This window comes from Calonectris borealis, chromosome 4 (genome assembly GCF_964195595.1).
Source record: "Calonectris borealis chromosome 4, bCalBor7.hap1.2, whole genome shotgun sequence".
Taxonomy (NCBI): domain Eukaryota; kingdom Metazoa; phylum Chordata; class Aves; order Procellariiformes; family Procellariidae; genus Calonectris; species Calonectris borealis.
The window spans coordinates 60,493,572-60,511,051 of record NC_134315.1 but is presented as its reverse complement, the minus strand read 5'-3'; the positions used below and the strand labels follow the sequence as shown (position 1 = coordinate 60,511,051).

At 46.5% G+C, this 17,480-nt stretch overlaps 2 protein-coding genes across 7 annotated transcripts in view; one reads left to right on the top strand and one right to left on the bottom strand.

Annotated features, from left to right (window-relative positions):
* HGSNAT (heparan-alpha-glucosaminide N-acetyltransferase) overlaps positions 1-17,480 on the bottom strand; it is a 23,341-nt gene extending 5,861 nt beyond the window's left edge. Inside the window, exons 1-14 of one of the 6 annotated variants that reach the window (XM_075149791.1) lie at positions 17,237-17,480; positions 8,836-8,840; positions 8,324-8,463; positions 7,692-7,813; positions 6,667-6,736; positions 5,940-6,009; positions 4,722-4,828; positions 4,173-4,249; positions 3,512-3,542; positions 2,442-2,602; positions 1,952-2,067; positions 1,132-1,253; positions 409-535; positions 181-267 (exon numbers count right to left, since the gene is read on the bottom strand). In XM_075149791.1, coding sequence (XP_075005892.1) covers positions 181-267; positions 409-535; positions 1,132-1,253; positions 1,952-2,067; positions 2,442-2,602; positions 3,512-3,542; positions 4,173-4,249; positions 4,722-4,828; positions 5,940-6,009; positions 6,667-6,736; positions 7,692-7,813; positions 8,324-8,463; positions 8,836-8,840; positions 17,237-17,465 — 1,464 coding nt within the window. In that variant the 5' untranslated portion in view covers positions 17,466-17,480. Of the gene's footprint in view, positions 1-180; positions 268-408; positions 536-1,131; positions 1,254-1,951; positions 2,068-2,441; positions 2,603-3,511; positions 3,543-4,172; positions 4,250-4,721; positions 4,829-5,939; positions 6,010-6,666; positions 6,737-7,691; positions 7,814-8,323; positions 8,464-8,765; positions 8,934-17,236 lie in introns of those variants that run through there. The other 5 variants (XM_075149787.1, XM_075149786.1, XM_075149788.1 and 2 more) reach the window with 5 other exon arrangements.
* Positions 9,051-13,389, top strand: POMK (protein O-mannose kinase). The gene is made up of 2 exons (XM_075149792.1): positions 9,051-9,686; positions 10,210-13,389. Exons 1-2 carry the CDS (start codon positions 9,375-9,377, stop codon positions 10,981-10,983), a joined length of 1,086 nt encoding a protein of 361 aa, XP_075005893.1. The 5' UTR covers positions 9,051-9,374; the 3' UTR covers positions 10,984-13,389.

Here is a 17,480-nt window from a genome sequence, read left to right as displayed (position 1 = left end):
AGGCTAGATTCCACTTCTCTGACACTCACCTCAGGCTAAATCAGCCTGAAAGCATTGCTCGGGAAAAGGTTTTGCTAGAACCAGTCTCAGCCTTAAATAAAGAAACCAAGTTGCCTCCCTACTTCCAAGATTCCTTCAAATCTTCCCATTATAGCACACAGCCAGAAAGAAAAGAGGTACCTGCAGTCCCAGAAATGCCATAAAAATGGTATTTATGGTCCCCAGGATCCCCTCAGGATCATATGGCATTGTTGTTTGGTAAATCACCTTAGAGAGAAAACAGTTGTTACAGGGCACCTGAGCAACCAGTCTCCTTTCTCTTCCATCCCCCTGCATGTATCATTCCCAAGCCCCTCCTGACAGCTATGTTCAGTGCTCGCCTGCGGCTTCAAACCAAAAGCTACTTACACTTGAAGAGGGATGCTGATATATATGCTTTTCTCCAAGAAGCAAACGATCAATGTAACCAGCTGCTCCCCCAGTGCAGTTGGGATAGTTTCCAAAGTCTCCAATGCCCCCAGGACCAAGGTAGCCCCTAGGACAGAAGCAAACAGGTGATGGCACGAAGTGCTGGAACACTCCGCCTGAATAGGGGTCCACTGGCCCAGCACACTAAATGATTGATGTTTTCCCTGGCCAGAAGCACACAGTGAAACACAGGTCCTACATGACAGCTGGCTGGTGGCCACCCTGTTTTGATCATCGCGATGCCGTGAGCAGCTGGGTCATGAGGGGACAGGCAGTATCGGGAGCCTAAAGCAATGCTTCAGGTTAGCCCTGGCTACCCAGCTGGCTGCTCCACCTGCTCCGCAGGTGCTGTCCCTTTAAAGGGGCAAAGACAGAGACAGGGATGACATTGTGATGATCACATATCGCTGTACACAGACCTCAGGGAGATTTTAGTTCTCTTCTTTAGATAGAAAGGAACAATCATGTCACCTTTATAACACCAGGTACTTCAGTACCAAAGTAAAGAAAGTTCTTTCACATGATGAATGCTTCCTTTAACCCCGCTGGCCTAAAAGCTCTGCTCTTCATTCTTTCCCTATGGCTAATAAAATATATTTTCTACTCAGTAGAAGAAAAACAACCTGATGCCCCACAGAAAGTAGTCTGAGTGCACAGTCTTACCTGGGACAACCTGGCACTGGTAACAAAAAGGTCAGGCAGAGCCAAATCAATTCTAACATCAGAATGAAAATCCACTGCGGCCAGTAGGGGAGAATATCCCGCAGAGCAGGACACGGCGACTCCTGTATGAGATGGAGGGAGGGGGCTATTAGCTGGCAAGTGAAAACCATGCCCTTGGGGACATCCTGTACTTCCTGGGTAGGCAGTCCCCCAGATACAAAAGGGAGCTGTTGTCATCACAAAACTGGGTTCTACCAATAGACCTTTCATCTTCACAAATGATTTCCAGACACTTAGTTACTTGGGGGAGGGGGAGAAACAAACCAAAACAAAAGCCCACAATGTTTTTTAGCTTGGAAAATTCAAAAGGAATTTTGATTCATGAGTAGAACAAAAGCCTTTTGGGAAAACAGACTCCAGAAAGGCCAAAAAGCAATATTACTTTCCCCTGCTGTGAAAAATCACTGCCAAAATTAACCGGACGAAACACAGGCCACAGGACTCAGCATAGAGATGCCTGTCCCTGGGGTCCCTTGGCGGTGGAAAGTCACCAAAAGTGCCTGGGAATGCATGCTTCTAAGCACCATCTGAATGGATCAGTGAAATCCTCAAACAAGCAATGCTACATGTGATAAAATGCAGACTGGAACACTGAAGGGTGCATGTTCCCTGAAATTTTTGCCAGGTCACACTGCACTATACATCAGGTAAGATGCTACATGTTTTCTCATCGTTTCTCATGTGTTCTTTGTGCCCAAACAAGAGCAAAAGCTCCCAAACCCTACTCCAGTATCACTTCTCATCTGCTCACGTAACTCACCAAGGTCCCACTCTCAGCCCCAGCTCTTGTAAACAGCAGTTCGAGAGCAGCAACCACCAGGTATGTGAATCCCAGCCTCTGGAGCACCCCAGGAATACGCAGATCATCCCAGGACACTGAAAAACACGCACGCAATGTGGAAGAGGAGTAGACGTGGGCTCTTTTGTAAATCTGAAAGCTACCCTTCTCCAGGGAGAGCTGAGACCCACTGCACCTGCAGGTACAAGGGACACCTCCACCCTGCCACCTCACTTTCTGTAAATCATAACCCTGGGAAAGTTACCACTAAGATGATAAACAGTGGTTGGCACAGGGTTCAAACAGAGAGAATCGCGTCAGTGCAGAACCGAACAGCACTCTACAGGATACCATCAAACTGCTTCCATGCAACTGGTCAGTACAGCAAGGGTGACTGTTTTCTCAACAGCCCTGCCAAGGAGGCAGGAACAACAGCTGCAGAAATACAAGACAGACAGCAAGTTCCACTCACATGGTCCAAGGCAGTAATTCGGATTCACAACTATGATTCCCAGCAGAATTAGCAGAAAACTCCTCCAGAGGATTTTCCCGAGTACCTTCCGCTTGGAACTTCCCCACCTCAGCATGGAGCTCAGTGACAATGATATCGATGTCCCCATGATGAACACAAACCTGGAGAGCAGATGCGAAATGGAGCTGACACGTGTCTCAGCACACATGTGCATGACAGCAAACACTAAAGCTAACAGAGTAGCCTGCATTGGCCCAACAGAAATGCACAAATTGAGTGAAACTGGACAACTTTATTTCCTCTGATTGCTAGGAATTCCCAGGCAACTGAGCTTGCACTATGGGACCTTTCCACCTCTTTCAGTGGTTGAGGCAATAAAATTCAGGGAAGTAATTGCATTCTGGTCTTTTTGCAGCAATACATATGCCACCAAAAAACTCCACTACCCAAAATTAAATTAGCATCTTCAGAGCAATAAAACACAAGCTGCAAATCTATGATACAAATTCAGAACTGATCCGCTCCTCCCCTCTAGGTTAGATTCACAGTCCAAGTCCCAGGTCCCATCTCCAAAAGTCACCACAACCGTATACACAACTGTGTATTTTAGAGACGCATGCTAAGGGGCAGATGGGATAATTGCTTCCCCATAAGACCATTCTCTGGTTATAGAGAGATTAGCTTAATTCAAAATTCCCTGGCTATTTTATCTCTGGATACACATCAGTCCAGCTTTGAATCTTGCCAGACTGACTGCCTTCAACGCAGTAGTGTGGCAATGAGCTCCTCAGGGATACTGCACTTCCACTGGCAGGGTAACCCTGGGCCTCCCACTGCCATTGTGTGGGGGAAGGAAGGAGGATGTGGGGCAACCAAAAGTACTTAGCTCTTCTACTGGTTCTTAAGGATGATGATGTTATCTGGAGGGGCAGATTCCTATCAACCATTTAACACAAATTCACCCCTCCAAATACATTTCCACATGGAGGCAAGGTCCACACAATGTTCTCCTTGCAACCCTTAACATAAAGGATCACTTGACACAAGAACTATTCTTCAGGAAGACTTACCATGGAAACACCAGATCTGCCACTGTTAATCCTACAGAGAAATACGAAGGAACACATCATTTACCTCGAACCCTCCCTAAATTTTAACAACATTATTTTTGAGTTTGCAGAGGAATTGCAGGCTGCTTGCAATTATTTGATGCCCCAAAATCTAAAACATGTTATAAACAAAACGTACAAAGAGCTAATCATCTTGCTTCACTGCTTTAACCATTCTTCAAAAATAGGGTCAGAACTGATTGCTGTGTCTTGGGAAAGATTTCAGGGATGGGATCTTTGCTATTCTCCACTAGGGCAGCATGATGCCTGACTCCTTCCCCATCGGCTTGCCAATCAAGGCATTATGTATGTACAGCACCGAGCACCATTGGCTTGACTGTGGTCATTAAACAACACAGAAAAGTTAAAGATATGAACCTGTGTCAAAAATGAAAAGGTTACACACAGATTGTGATCTGAGACCATCCCGTCACTGTGTGACAAGCAGGACTATACGCTGCTTTGCCCATTAACCTAACAGGCCAGATACCCTGCTGAGGCAAACTGGCACAGTCTCCCAGCCTTCAGCTGAGCAACAGCTCGCTGCAGCAGCTGCAATGCTAACCGTATCTAGATACTGCTGCAGTGAAAACCCAGATTAACTGTCTCAATTGTACTTTACCATTCCAGCTCTCATGTTTGAAGAACCAGTATTTTCCTCCTCCATAGTTAACAAACACCATAATTATAAGAGAGAGCCTAAAAAGACAACAACAAAACCACACACAAAGTATCACATGTCGATGAAATACATACACATGAACACACAGTTAATGTTTATCCCCATTATAACATTTCTAACTGTGAGATCTGATTTATTTTAGTTTTAGAGCAAGATTATGTACAAGGTTTCCAGCTTTGCCAACCAGGAAGCAGCGTTTCAAAGATCATGGGTGGCGGTGAACCAAAGTAAGCTCCTTCACATAGCGTTTTCGCACGGAACATATGTTGTTCTTTTCCACCCTCTGCCACAACTTTAATGTTTCCTCAAACTAGATCAACTGCAAAGTGTTTCGGAAAATCCAAGAATTAAAACCTTGATTATCTTCCAAGTAAAACAGACCCCCTTGAACCGTCCATCTGCTATATATTTCCATACATTGTCAAACCGCCATTGGAAAAATCTCATTCCCCTTGGAAGAGTTGCTTTTGAGCAAGGTCTTATGCTCACCCTCGGAATGTGTCCAGGGAACGCAGACGCTGCCGAGAGGCTGTGCTCCACAAACGCGGGGTGGGATCACTGCTAACGGAGTCTGTTGTATTCGGGGACCCGAGCTCCTTTGGGAAAAAAACAGACACACGAAGGGCAAGTCAGCAGCTGCATCAGCTGCCTAGGGAACAGAGGTCAGCAAACTGCAAACTTTCACATATTGTGTTTGTCTTCGTTCTCCCCATTTTCCTCTTCCTTTTGTTTCCCCACTTGCTACTTCTAACCCTTCATGGCTCCACCATATTGCAATAATATTTGCAGATGCTCCACGCTCCACCTTTGACCAGGGTGGAAACAACAATGCAGTGAAAAGAGCCTGTGTTTGAGACTCATGAGACTTGGGTCCAGTCCAAATCAGCCACAGACTTGCCATCACTGTGAGTGCTGCTTTACAACAGAGCTGAGCAGATCCAGTTGCTGACTCTCAAACAGTATCCATCCCATCCCATCCCATCGGCACTTGTCTGACACCACAGAGACTGCTTAGAGAGTTAAACCAGCACCAAATGAATCCTTTTAAACGCAGGAGTGGCTTCTTCCCAGTCGAGTTCCCTAAATCACTCTGATCAGCCCCAGTGACAGCATACAGAAGCAGACATCGCTGTAACACAGCTACGGAGATGAACAACTACCAAAATTGCTGCAGAGCTCTGCTCCCAAGTCTTTTGATTCTAGACAGGTTTGGACCTCCTAGATGTGAAGCCCAGACTGTGATGATCTATCTATATTCTAGTAAAAACACAGCTCACAGAGAAATGCCAGCTCTAGGGCTGCCAAAGAAATCTTGACTTAAATGTAGATCCTGCTAAAATTCCTACTATGCTGGAAGCAGACACGAAAGCTGGCATTTCTTCCCTTCCCTTACACTGTCTATGTTAGAAGGGGACAGTATTTTCACCGACACGTTTGCTTCAAGGGAACTGAAGAGGGCACAAAGCTGTATGTTCAAGACTTGCAAGAGCTCTACTGGGAATCCACTAAACTTGCGTGGAAACCCAGTCTAGCACTCTCCATTGACATAAAATTGCCTATCTGACATGAATACAAGATTTGCCAAGGGGAACATGCACAAGGGGAAGATGATTAGTAATAAACAAATCCCCAGATGTCCAGATAGTGTGTGTTCCTCAGAGATGAAAACACTACAGAATGCAAATTAAAAATACTGTGGTCACTTACAGAATTAATCAGACGATCAGTCTCTCTAGGGTTCAGTTTCTTGTAAACCCAGTTTCTGACTGGATCGATTCTGAAAATTAGTAACAGTTTAAAACACAAAACAAACCAAGAAGTACTTTATAGCCAATTTCATCTTATTATCAACTATTTAGCAGCATAAATCAAAAGTTGGGACAGTCCCTATTTCTGTTTTCCCAGTTCACATACGTAATGCTGAGATTCAGCCAGTACCTGGGACCTCCGTTAAGTCCAGCTATGTAATTACACTGCCACAAGCTCAGGTTTAGGGGCTTTATTCTCGGGTTGTTTACAGGCAGGGATGACTCACGTCGTTCAGTACACAGGATGGAAGGCTGCATATGTTACACACGCTTAGGTCCCACTGACTTGTGTTGCCCGCTCAGGGCTGGACCCAGGAACAAGTCACGGGAGGGTGAGGCAGGGTGTGTGCGAGCTTACAGCGGCCGTCAGCTGCTCTGCGGTAACCGCTCCACACACAAGCTAACAAGGCTGCAAGATACTCCTCAAGGGAAATTGTATTATTCTGTATTTATTATCATATGGACAGCTACCACAGCTTAACTGGTACATGGCAACCTGATAACAGGGTCTGATCTGCAAACAGGGCTACAGTGGGACTCTGAAGCACTACCACACTATGACCTGTGTTTTTAAACTGGTGGCCCCACTTCACGTGTGAGGAGGTATTACAATACTGTTCACTTACTTCATAAAAAGGCGCCCGACAATCAGGACAGCAAGGATCCCCATGTAAACCAGGAAAGCAAAGAGAATAGCTACATGAAAGAGAAAAGAACACAACTCTATAAGTGATCTAACAAAACCATTCAGCAGCCTGGGCTTGGCCAAGTGTGACACAAACATGACAAAAAGCCCAACCCACCCATCACCACACCACCTTCTTCATGCAATACATATCTCCAGCCTGAGTCCCAGAGATAAAAAACCCACAACAAAACGCCAAAACAACACAAAACAAAAGCAGGCTAGTTTCAAAGTGCAGCTCAGTGACTGCACATCTCGGCATAAAAAAGGCAAAATAAAACTGCACTGCATCACAAGGCAATGGTGAGAAAAGTCGATGTGCTATACATTCTGAAGAAGAAACTAGAGATTTAGAAACAGCCTCAACATGAAGAAGACAGGGGAGAGGGTAATACACCAAGTTTGCAAGCATGGAGAATTTTTCTTTACAGCTAGAAAACTGGAATGACTGAAGAATAACCTAGTGTAAAGGAAAAGAATGGAAGAGATGTAGACGAGAGTTTGAAACAGCCCTGGAAAAGACGAATAAAAAAGCAAGACGTTTAAAATTAAAAGCACAACAACAAACAAAAATCCACTGTGTGAATTGTTTCCCATTTTGTGAGAAAAGCAAGACAGAGGGAAGAAGAGGGAAGATTCTGTCTACATACATAAACATGCACGGAAACAGGAACTAACTACGAAAATATCTCCCTCCGGACACATACCCACTGATTTTTCTGGGTTAATCCTTGCTGCTAAAAGGTTGTGGTCATACAGTATATCATGTCAAGAGGCCTGATCCTGGTCAGGGCCTCAAGATGAGTGTATAAAACATAAGGAGGTAAGATGCTGAGAGAGAAGAGGAGCAAGCCCATGACACATCTTCAGCATAGCATGAGTGGCTGCACAGGCTTTTTAGGAAGTTGGTTCTGCTGGGAGACATGCAAGTTGTAAAATGAAAGGGGAAAACAGAGCATTACATACGGAGGTAGCTGTTGATAGGGCCTTCATTGATGACTAGGTCACAAGAAACAGTTTTGGCGCTTGTACTTAGGGTCTTTACCACAAGGGAATAATTGCCAAACTCTCCAAAATGATACTGAATCCTGCAAAGGATAAAGGAAATGAAACTTGCTGAGCCATCACCACTATGTGCAGGTACCACAGCAGCATTTGGGGCGCTGTAAGCCTGAATGCTTGTAGGAAAGGCAAGCTGAAAACTTGGCCTAACAGCGTGATCTAGCAAGGAGCTGCCTGGCTCTGGCTTTGCCAAGCATTACCCTCCCCTAGGCCAACACTGCTGCTTTACCAAACATGCACTGCCTACTACATCACCTGTCTTCTTGAACTACAGCCGCTCTGCAAGAGAAACCAGGTGCTTGCACATGCTGGCTCAACGCATACCATTTCGGCTCCTGCTTGCGCCTAGATCCTTTCAGCACAATTACAATGTATGCCACAGTTACAGCAGCGAGGGGAAGACTGAACTCTAGGTCTAAACAGTCAGGAAAAAGGAGGTGATGAGCAGGCAATAAATAGGTGCACGGCTTCAAGAAAAAAAAACCCAAAATACAGGATAGAGCTATCCAGGTGTTCTCTGGGGCTGGGCCACATACTTGCAGAGCTCTCTGTCACCCACAGAGCCGTTGAGCAAAAGGGTGAGTGGATGCTGGGTATCGACCATTACCGCCGCCGTGCCCGGTTTTCTCAGGCTCCCGTTGCTGGGTGGGATGAACGCCAGGAACTGATATAAGCACTGTAGAAGAAAAGGGTGAAGGGAGCTCATTAGTGCCAAAGGCGAGTGAAAGGTGGGCCTGCTTTGCATAGCGGCAAAGGAAAAGGCAGGGGAAGATGCCCAAGGGCTGGGGCAGCTCCCGCTGCGGCGCTTCCCGGCCTGCCGCCCGAAGGTAAAACCGAAGCGAAGCAACCTAACAAAGCCGCGGGGAGATGCCAGGAAAGCCGAGCAGCCCCGCCGAGGGCCGGGGCAGGGCTGTCAAAAGCGGAGGCCGGGGGGTGACACACACACGGCACAACCCCTCCGCGGCTCCCTCCGCTCACCTGGTGGCAGGAGCCGGAGAGGGCGGCGAGGCGGAGGCCCTGCGCGGGCAGCTCGTTGCGGACGAGCAGCAGGGCCTGGTCCATCCGCCCCGCGGGGCGCCGCTCCGCCGCCGCCGCTCCCCCGCGGGGCCCGGGCCCGCTCCCCTCCGGCGGGCCCTCCCCGTGCGGCTGCGTGAGGCCGGGCGCCATCAGCAGGGCGCTCAGCGCCGCCGCCACCGCCGCCGCCAGCCCCGCCGCCGCCGCCGCCGCCATGTCGCTGCGCTCCGCCCCGGGGCGGTGCCGCCGCCGCCACCGCCCTGCGCGGCCGCGGCGGGGCCGGGGAGCGCGGCCGGTCCTTCCCCCCCCCCCCCCCCGCGGCTGCCGTGTTTTCCGGGGTCAAGCGTCCCTGCCTGGGGCGGCCGGCAGCCGGGGCCCTCCTGTTTAGAAAACCAGGAGGATGAACGGCGAGGCGAGCGTCGAGCTTGAAGCCGCTTCTGCCTATACCGCTGCCACGCGTGGCCTTTCTGGTAGGCTGCAGGCTCAGGACTGCAGTGCCTGCGAGGCAGCTGTGTAGCCTGCAATGAAAAATCCCTGGGCTGGGAAGAGGGTCCTGCTTAGCCTCCGTCTTTCATGGAGAATGCAGAAGGCACGGCCATGGAAAAGAAACCGCATTTCGTTAGGAGGGAGTTTCCTCCCAGGGAGGTGTCGTCTGTCTCGTTGGCGTTACTGCTTGCGGCCGTCCTGCTCCTTAATGCCCTTCTCTACCTGTACCTCAACAAGTTTTACATCTCCTCGGGACGCGCTGAAACGGACCCCGGCCTCTGCTCTTTCGGGTACTTCAGATTGGGAGCGGTGAAGAATTGTTCCCCATGGCTCTCCTGCGAAGCCATAAATAGGGAAGTCAGGAAACTCAAGTGTGTTGGTGAAGGCGCTGTGAAAAAGGTGAGTTTGGTTTTCCCTTCTTCTCTGCTGTGGATAAAGAGCTTTCACTTTTTGCTGGCTAATTAATGCCTATACTGCTGTTATAATTATCCTCACAGCAGCTAACTACTGTAGACATCCAGGGGCATATGGCTACTGATAAGGTGCACAGAACTGGTAGGAGAGCATGACTGGAGCCGTGGGCCACCTCCCTGACACTGAATGACATCCAGCTACACAAGAAAAATCAGAGATCGGTGAAGGGCTTGTGGAGCGTGGTGCAATGGTGGTGGAGTGAGACTGGCTGGTTGGGTGGTATGAAATAATTTAATTCATCTGCATTGCTCATTCTAAAGAAAACTTAGGAAATCGTGATGTAATTACGACGACGGTAAGGGCTTGCTGTGACAGGTACATGGCCCTACCTAAAGGCTTGACTGTGCCTGGTGACTGTAACTTGCAGTGGTGACTAAGCAGTCACTCAGAGGTCAGCGGCAGTAGAAGGTGGCTCTCCACGTCTTACGTGTCTCTTGTGTGTTTTCAGGTCTTCCTTTCTGAGTGGAAGGAAAACAAAGTGGTCCTTTCACAGCTCACCAACTCAGAGCTGAAGGAGGACTTTCTCCATGGACTGAAGATGCTGAAAGCACTTCAAAGCAAGCACGTTGTCCGGCTCCTTGGCTACTGTGAGCAGCAGTTCACAATCCTCACCGAATACCATCCTCTAGGCTCCTTGAGGGGCCTGAATGAAACTCTCCACATTCCCAAGTACAAGGGCATGAACACCTGGCATCGCAGGTTGATGCTTGCTATAGACTACGTGAGCATCATTCGGTACCTGCACAGCAGCCCTCTGGGCACCTTAGTGATGTGCGACTCGAATGATCTGGACAAGGTCCTCTCTCAGTATCTCCTTACAAGTGACTTTCACATCCTGGTGAATGATTTGGACGCTTTGCCTCTTGTGAACAGGAGTGCCGGCAGGCTGGTGAAGTGCGGTCATCGGGAGCTCCGGGGTGAGTTTGTAGCTCCTGAGCAGCGTTGGCCCTATGGAGAAGAGGTGCCATTTGAGGACGACCTCATGCCCCCCTATGATGAGAAAACAGACATCTGGAAAATCCCAGATGTCTCCAATTTTTTCTTGGGCCACGTAGAAGGAAGTGACATTGTGCGACTGCATTTGTTTGACATCCACGCAGCATGTAAGAAGAAGGACCCGGCTGAAAGGCCTTCTGCCCAAGAGGTCTTAGACACCTACAGGAAAGTTTTAACTCTGCTTATTCGGGAGGCGGCCATGCCTGGTACTAGGGAAATGTTATAGTGAATCATGAGACAAACAACATACAGAATTTGATGTCCTTCCTATTTATTTAGCTTTAGGGCAAAATCTCTGTCCCTAAAACTGAGAAGATAAGAACAACCGAACTTGTACCTTTTGATTTAAAAAAAAAAAAATCCACCCAATGCTGGAGCTGTGCAAGCTTCCCATTGGCATGTTTAATCTGTCATTGGAAGAGGAGGAGGGAGAGAAATGAAGTTGTGTGGGTGCAGGAGGAAATTTGTTCCTCAAGAAATAATAAATTTTCTTTTGCAACATTTAGACAAAAGCTCTCTTAAAAAAAATTTACAGAAAAAGAGTTAAAAAAAAGTATCGGCACACTTAAACTGGTTGGCAGAGGACTGGAGAGCAGAGACCATGGCATATCCCCCACGAGCTTTGTGCTGATTCCTGTGGCTTTGGCCCATGTTTTATCTACAAAGTCCTCACCCGCTTTCCCATGGAGTAGAAGCAGTGGGTGAACCCCGATGCCAGAGCCCCAACGGCAGTCTCTCCCTGCTGGATGGGGAATTGGTTGTTTTTGGAGCTGTACGGCCATTGCTCTGTGGGCCCCGTATCCCACACCAGCAAGCATGTGGCCACTTTGTAAACAAGCAGATGATGCAGATCCCGAAAAGACTGCTTAGACACGTGCTCTTGGTTTTCAAGCCTTTGCCCCGTAGTGTTCTCAGATGGGCTCTTTGGAGATGAAGCTGTAAAACAGGAATCTCTTGCTCTTTTTTAATGGCAGATATCCTGAGCACTTTGGAAGAGAGCTGAAGCGTATCTTTTTTTCATTCATTTTTCATTCACTTATCCTTGCTGTCAACCATGACTCGATGGAAGGGGGAGAACAAGGAACTGGAAGAGAATGCGACTTCCTTGCACAGCAATGAGCGTTAAATGACAGCTTTGGAAAATAAAAGCCCTATATTCAGAGCATACAACTCTATTGGATCTGAATTCAAAGCCCGCTAAGCATAAAGAAAGGCTGCTTTTTTGTTCAGTGTGTTTAGGAGAAAGCTTTTGGTACCTACATGGATGTTACAGCCTTGTACCAACAGCTGGAGAGGAAGAATAATGATGCCTTAATCCAGCAGTAGGGTCTGTTTGGTGGGATTGGGATGTACTTGTTCTCTCGGTGAAAAAACAGCAATAGTATGAATGACATACATGGACTCTACCATTACGCACCTGAGGACCTTCTGTTCTGCAGCCTAGGTCTCTGAGAGACCTAAGGGCCTGCGACAACTTTCATGTTTTGATTTGAGAGGTGATTTGTAGGCAGAGAAGTACGTGGTCCTTTCTACTGAAGAGTTTGGTTCTGTCCTTTGTTGTGCTGATACTCCTCTTCGCCTAAACAAGCCGTGTTATGACTGCACTGAGAACATGCAGTCAGTTTATATACATAATGTTCAAACACACGTGTGTTCTATTGCTACCAAAATTTTATTATAAATGGGAAAACTTTCCTGCAAATGACTAAATTCATACCTGATTTCATACAATGCCAGCAGGAGCCCTTTAAAGGCTGCTCATTATGGCTCTCCTTTCCCTCTGAGCAGTCTGTTTTCTTAAATTGGCTGATTTTTGCCATTTTTCACTTGTGCAGTCCTTCCTGGCAGGTTTCCTGCTCAGGTTGTCAGGAAGCAAAGCTCAGAAGTCAGGGTCTCCAAAAGAGAACAATGATTTTGGATGTTTCATGTTTGTTTTGGACTTTGACTCAAAACACCTTGAAGAAGCCTGGGGAAAAAGTATGCTCTCTCTGTTATAATTGTATCATCCAGCCCATGAACTCCTAAGTTGTTATTATTAGGGTTAGAATTCTACAGTTCCAGCATGAATCCAGGATGTGCAACAGTTGGAAAAGTATCCTGTTACAGCTCCTCAAAGCCAGGGATCAAGCTTTGAAGGGCCAAGAGGCAAATCTTTTGCATGTGCCCCCAGCAATAACTTGTTACCTCTTGTTAGCCATCATGTATACTTGAAAGAAAAATCAGCATTTGATGGCTGTGAAGTAAACATACCATGTGTTTTTTATGAGAGTAGCAACGACAGACAAGAAGAACCTGCCAAGCTGCTTAGGCTGGTCTCTCTTGGTTAAGACAAGCTTCTGCTTGGATTCTTGCTCTGTTGTGTACTGTTGCACCTTGCAAACAACCATATTAAATTAACAGAGTGAAAAACAAATGAGGACAAATTCTGGTTCTGAATCTTGCCATGGAGATGTCTCTCTCTGTTCCTGGATGAAATAGTTACAATTTTTTTAAAGAAAAGCTGTGTCCCTAAACATTCACCCTGAGCACTGGGTCCTCCGCATGTCTCTTCCCCATTCCCTCTCCTTCAGCTTGTGTGTTGTCCAGCATTGTATTTCAGCACGAATAAATTACATTTGTTCTGAATACAGCATTACGAAGCTTTGAAGTTTCTTTTTTGAGATGTTGTTTGTGAGGAAACACTAGATGGCAGCATGAAGGCCAGCTTAGCATTAGTTAATTAGCAGTTGCAGTCTTTCATGCCCAAACATAGCCAGGATCTGGCCTTGGAGCCAGTATTTTGCCAGCAAACTTCCATAAACCCCTAAAAGATCTCATTATATTTGCATTAGCGAGTCTGTAGTAACAAGACAGATAGATATAAGGGAGCCATGCATGCCAGTTGAAGAGGTTACCTCCCCTTTAACTTGCTCATGGTATTTGTATACTTTACCTTCCCTTTTAATCTCAACCTGGTGCAACCTCAGCCAAGTTTGAGTGTCACCTCCTTCTAGTCTTCCAGTAAAATCAGAGGAGTTTGCACCCTCTCCATCTTTCTGTTCTTCCCCACTAACCCCTTCCACAATCTCAAGCTTGCATGAATCCCGTCCTTCCCACATTTCCAGCTTCTTTTCCCTTAAAGGGAAGAGGCAAGGCTTCATGGAGCGGGAAGAAGAAGCAGGACAGCCCTACATGCAATTGCCTCCCCTCTTTCCGATTCTCTCTGCTGGCCGTTCCAATTTTCACCACCAATGACAGCCTTGGATAAACATTTGGGGGCTTCGCTGCCACAGTACAAGCAGCTCTTATATGTCTGGTGGAAAACATCAAAGGATGAAGAGCAGGAAGAGACCTGTTCACAGCTGGAAGCCTGCAAGCCCCTCTCTCCTCATCCACTCCCCAGCCAGTTCTAGGCCAGTGGACATGACCTCCCCTGCCAAGACCACTGCCAGAGCTCTGCCTAACCTCAACAACAGCCGCTGGTTCTCATCTCAAGCTCAAATCAAGGGCCCCACATTCCCTGTGTTTTCCCACAAAAGATGCTTCTCCTGGGATGGTTATTGCGAGGTTTCCCATTGTATCCCTGTTCCTCCATCCCAAAAGTCCATCCAAAGAAGCTGCACAAAGATGCAGGCCACACAAGGAGAAGGACTGCTACTGGTCCTCATCTCCTGCAGAAAACTTCAGAGGAGTTTCCCCAAACCATCCTAGGTGGTCAGTGTCAAGGCAGATATGGTCCCAGTGGGCACAGGGCTTTTGTTTGCTGCCATCACCAAGATGGAGGCCTTGGGTCTGGCCCCTTGCCCAGGGACAGGACAACCCTTTTGCTGAGGTCAGTGATGTGCACCACCTTGCCTTTCCCTTTTGAGCTATGCCTCCTCTGCCATCCCTGCAGCAGTCCCACAGCACATCCTGCCCACCCCATCTGACCAGCTAGACAAAGAACCAAAGCAGAGACCGTCTCCCAGACTCAAGAAATAGCACCTGGTTCCCAGGCTGAACCCCCCTGGGACACTGCTGTGCCAGCAGTGGAGGAGACAGGGAGACGGAGGACATGCCAGCTGAGCCTGCTGACAGTCTGGCTGCGGGTGCCAACTGTGTCAGGGCACCTGGACTCACTACTGGTAAGGTATGCTCTGCTCTTTGTCCGATGCTGTTGCCAAAACAAATTCCCAGTGGATTTCCCAATGAAGTTTAGCCTTTACCAGCTAGGTTTGTACCACGGAATACAGAATGGAAACAGCCTGCCTTAGAGCAGAGTCTCAGATTCAGTTCAAACCCACTGCTCCTTTCTTTTTCTCCTCAGAGTCATCCAAAGAATAGCACTCTCAAGGTTGTACTATTTTCCTTTCCAAACTGCCTGCTGGCTGCAGGCTTCTAGGTGGCTCAAGTCTGATGTAGCGTGTTTCCCTTTCTGTACCATCGTTTTCAGACTACATCCTAAAAGCAGTTCTATAACACTAAATCCTGTACAGGTGAGCAGCCTTTACGTTAACTCATCTGTATGTTCGACACTATCAGATATAAAAAGTATTGCATGCATATCCACAGCAGCTGCTATGGAGGTCTGGGTAAACACTGAGGAAATAAAATGGACACAACCTATTTAGTTGAACAGGTTTGGTTTTTTTTGCTTTTTTGAAGGATAATTTTAAAGTCTGTGTTACTCTGTATTTAATAGAGCGGTAACTATTAAGTGTATCAGAATTTTAGAATACCACACAAACTTTTTGAAATTCTGTCACAAGCTCTAAAACAATGTTTTCCTTTGGTGCCACATAAACAAAGCATCAGATCATTATCTCTGTGAAACAGAGGCAGTGCTGTTTGCCAAATATAATTTGTGAGATATTTGGCAGAATTTGCAACTGTAAACCGATTCTATCATTATGACTGTAATGTCTTACCAACAGTCAAGAGACCCTGGGAACAAGAAAAAAGTGGTTCTCAAGTTCTTCTAGCATGATATAATGTGTATATTTGTAGAGTTCATCCAAATAAATTATATGCTAGATGGTACTTTTAAAAAAGAAAAAGGATTTTATGGTTTTATTTTAATTGAAATACTATATACTTGAGATGACCACATGATGTCCAATAATTGTCAGTCTGTGTTCTGAAGTCTATAATCCAGTATTTATCAGGATTAAATGGTGAATATTTTTACATTACAGTGATATTTATGTCTCAGCGATTTCTTACTCTGTTTAGCTCTGGGTAACTCAAAATCCATTAAAAATTATATATTTATATATAGAGACACACAGGGATTCTTTGGACATAATTTTCAAAAGAACAAGCTTACTGTTAGATTCCAGCATTCACATTTCGGATATGAAGTAACTCGATTTTCAAAAGTGATAATATTCAGCAGCTTTCAATCAAATTTACAGTCGTTTCTGGATGCTAAGGACTTTTGGAAAGTGAATTCTTTCCTTGTAGAGCTGGAAGACCCTTTTCTGCAATTCCCTTGATAAATCTACGGGACTGAAGTGGGTGCTTTTATCAAGTACATGCTAGATTTCTTTGTGGAATGAACAAAGTTCCCACTTTTGAAAAAGTTGGGATTTCTTTTTTTTAATTAAATCACACAGCTATGTGTTTTTCTCCCCAAGAGCTGGTTCCTGTGCAGGGTTGTGTCTGACACATAGGTGAAACTCCCCAGGCTTATTTGCTACTGTGTAATGTTGAAAATCTAGCCACTAGGCTTGGGTCTCCATTAGCTACGTTTTGCCAGAATAGCTTATGCCAATGCCATATATTATTATTATTATTATATATTATTTGTTTGGTGCCTACATGCTTTGGTCACAGGCCAGGATCCTGGAGGTCAGATGCTATACAGGCATAGCACAAAATGACAGTCCTTTCCCTACAAGCAGCTTTAGTATAAGAAAGCAGAAAACAACTGATGTCCTCATGCACTAACAGCATACACAAGTGTTGGTTATCCCATCCCACCTCATCCAAGCTACAAATAAATATGCTACATAATCTACACGGACAGGTCACACCATTTCTTGCGCACATAATGACAACTGCAAGGCCTGAATTCGCTCTGACCAAATTCAACAGCAGCTTGCATTCCCATTTCTGAAGGTATTTCAGGAGCCTAAGACTGAAACAAAAGCCCAAGCTATAAAAGGAAACAACAGTGTACCAGTACAAGCTAACCTAGGCTTAAGAGTCAATCAGCTTTGGTATTTGAACCAGATTCCTCAAGGAAGTCACACAGAAGGCCTACACCTCCAGAACTCCTATTGCTACAGGCCAGCAAGTGGGAGATCACCCCTTTTTCTCAGGTTTGCAAGGCTGTCACACTCACTGCACCGCCAAATGTTGTGCTCCTCAACCTAACCCTGTCCTACCCACTGCTTAACATTTGCTAACTTCAGAGGGGTATGTGGGGGAAGAAAATCTCTCTCTGCCTGTCTTCTAGGTTGGGTGTGGGTGGATTATCTGAGCCTTCTGAGCATTTAATTAAATCAAACAAATCAGGCATCTGCTGAGTGAGGCAGAGTCTGTTCCTGCGTGCTGGAGGCTGCAGAGAAAATCCCGAGACCTGAAGTCATGCTTTGTGGATGCGGGCCTTGGTTTCCTCCAGACGGGAAGCTGAGTGCAGAGTCCTGGGGCATTCCAGCCTCTTCCCGGGTTGTCTAGAGCAGAGCTGCAGGTTAATACAAAAAGTGCCTTTAGATACAGCTTCAATACAGCTTCTCTACACCCCATACAAGGGAGCCTGAT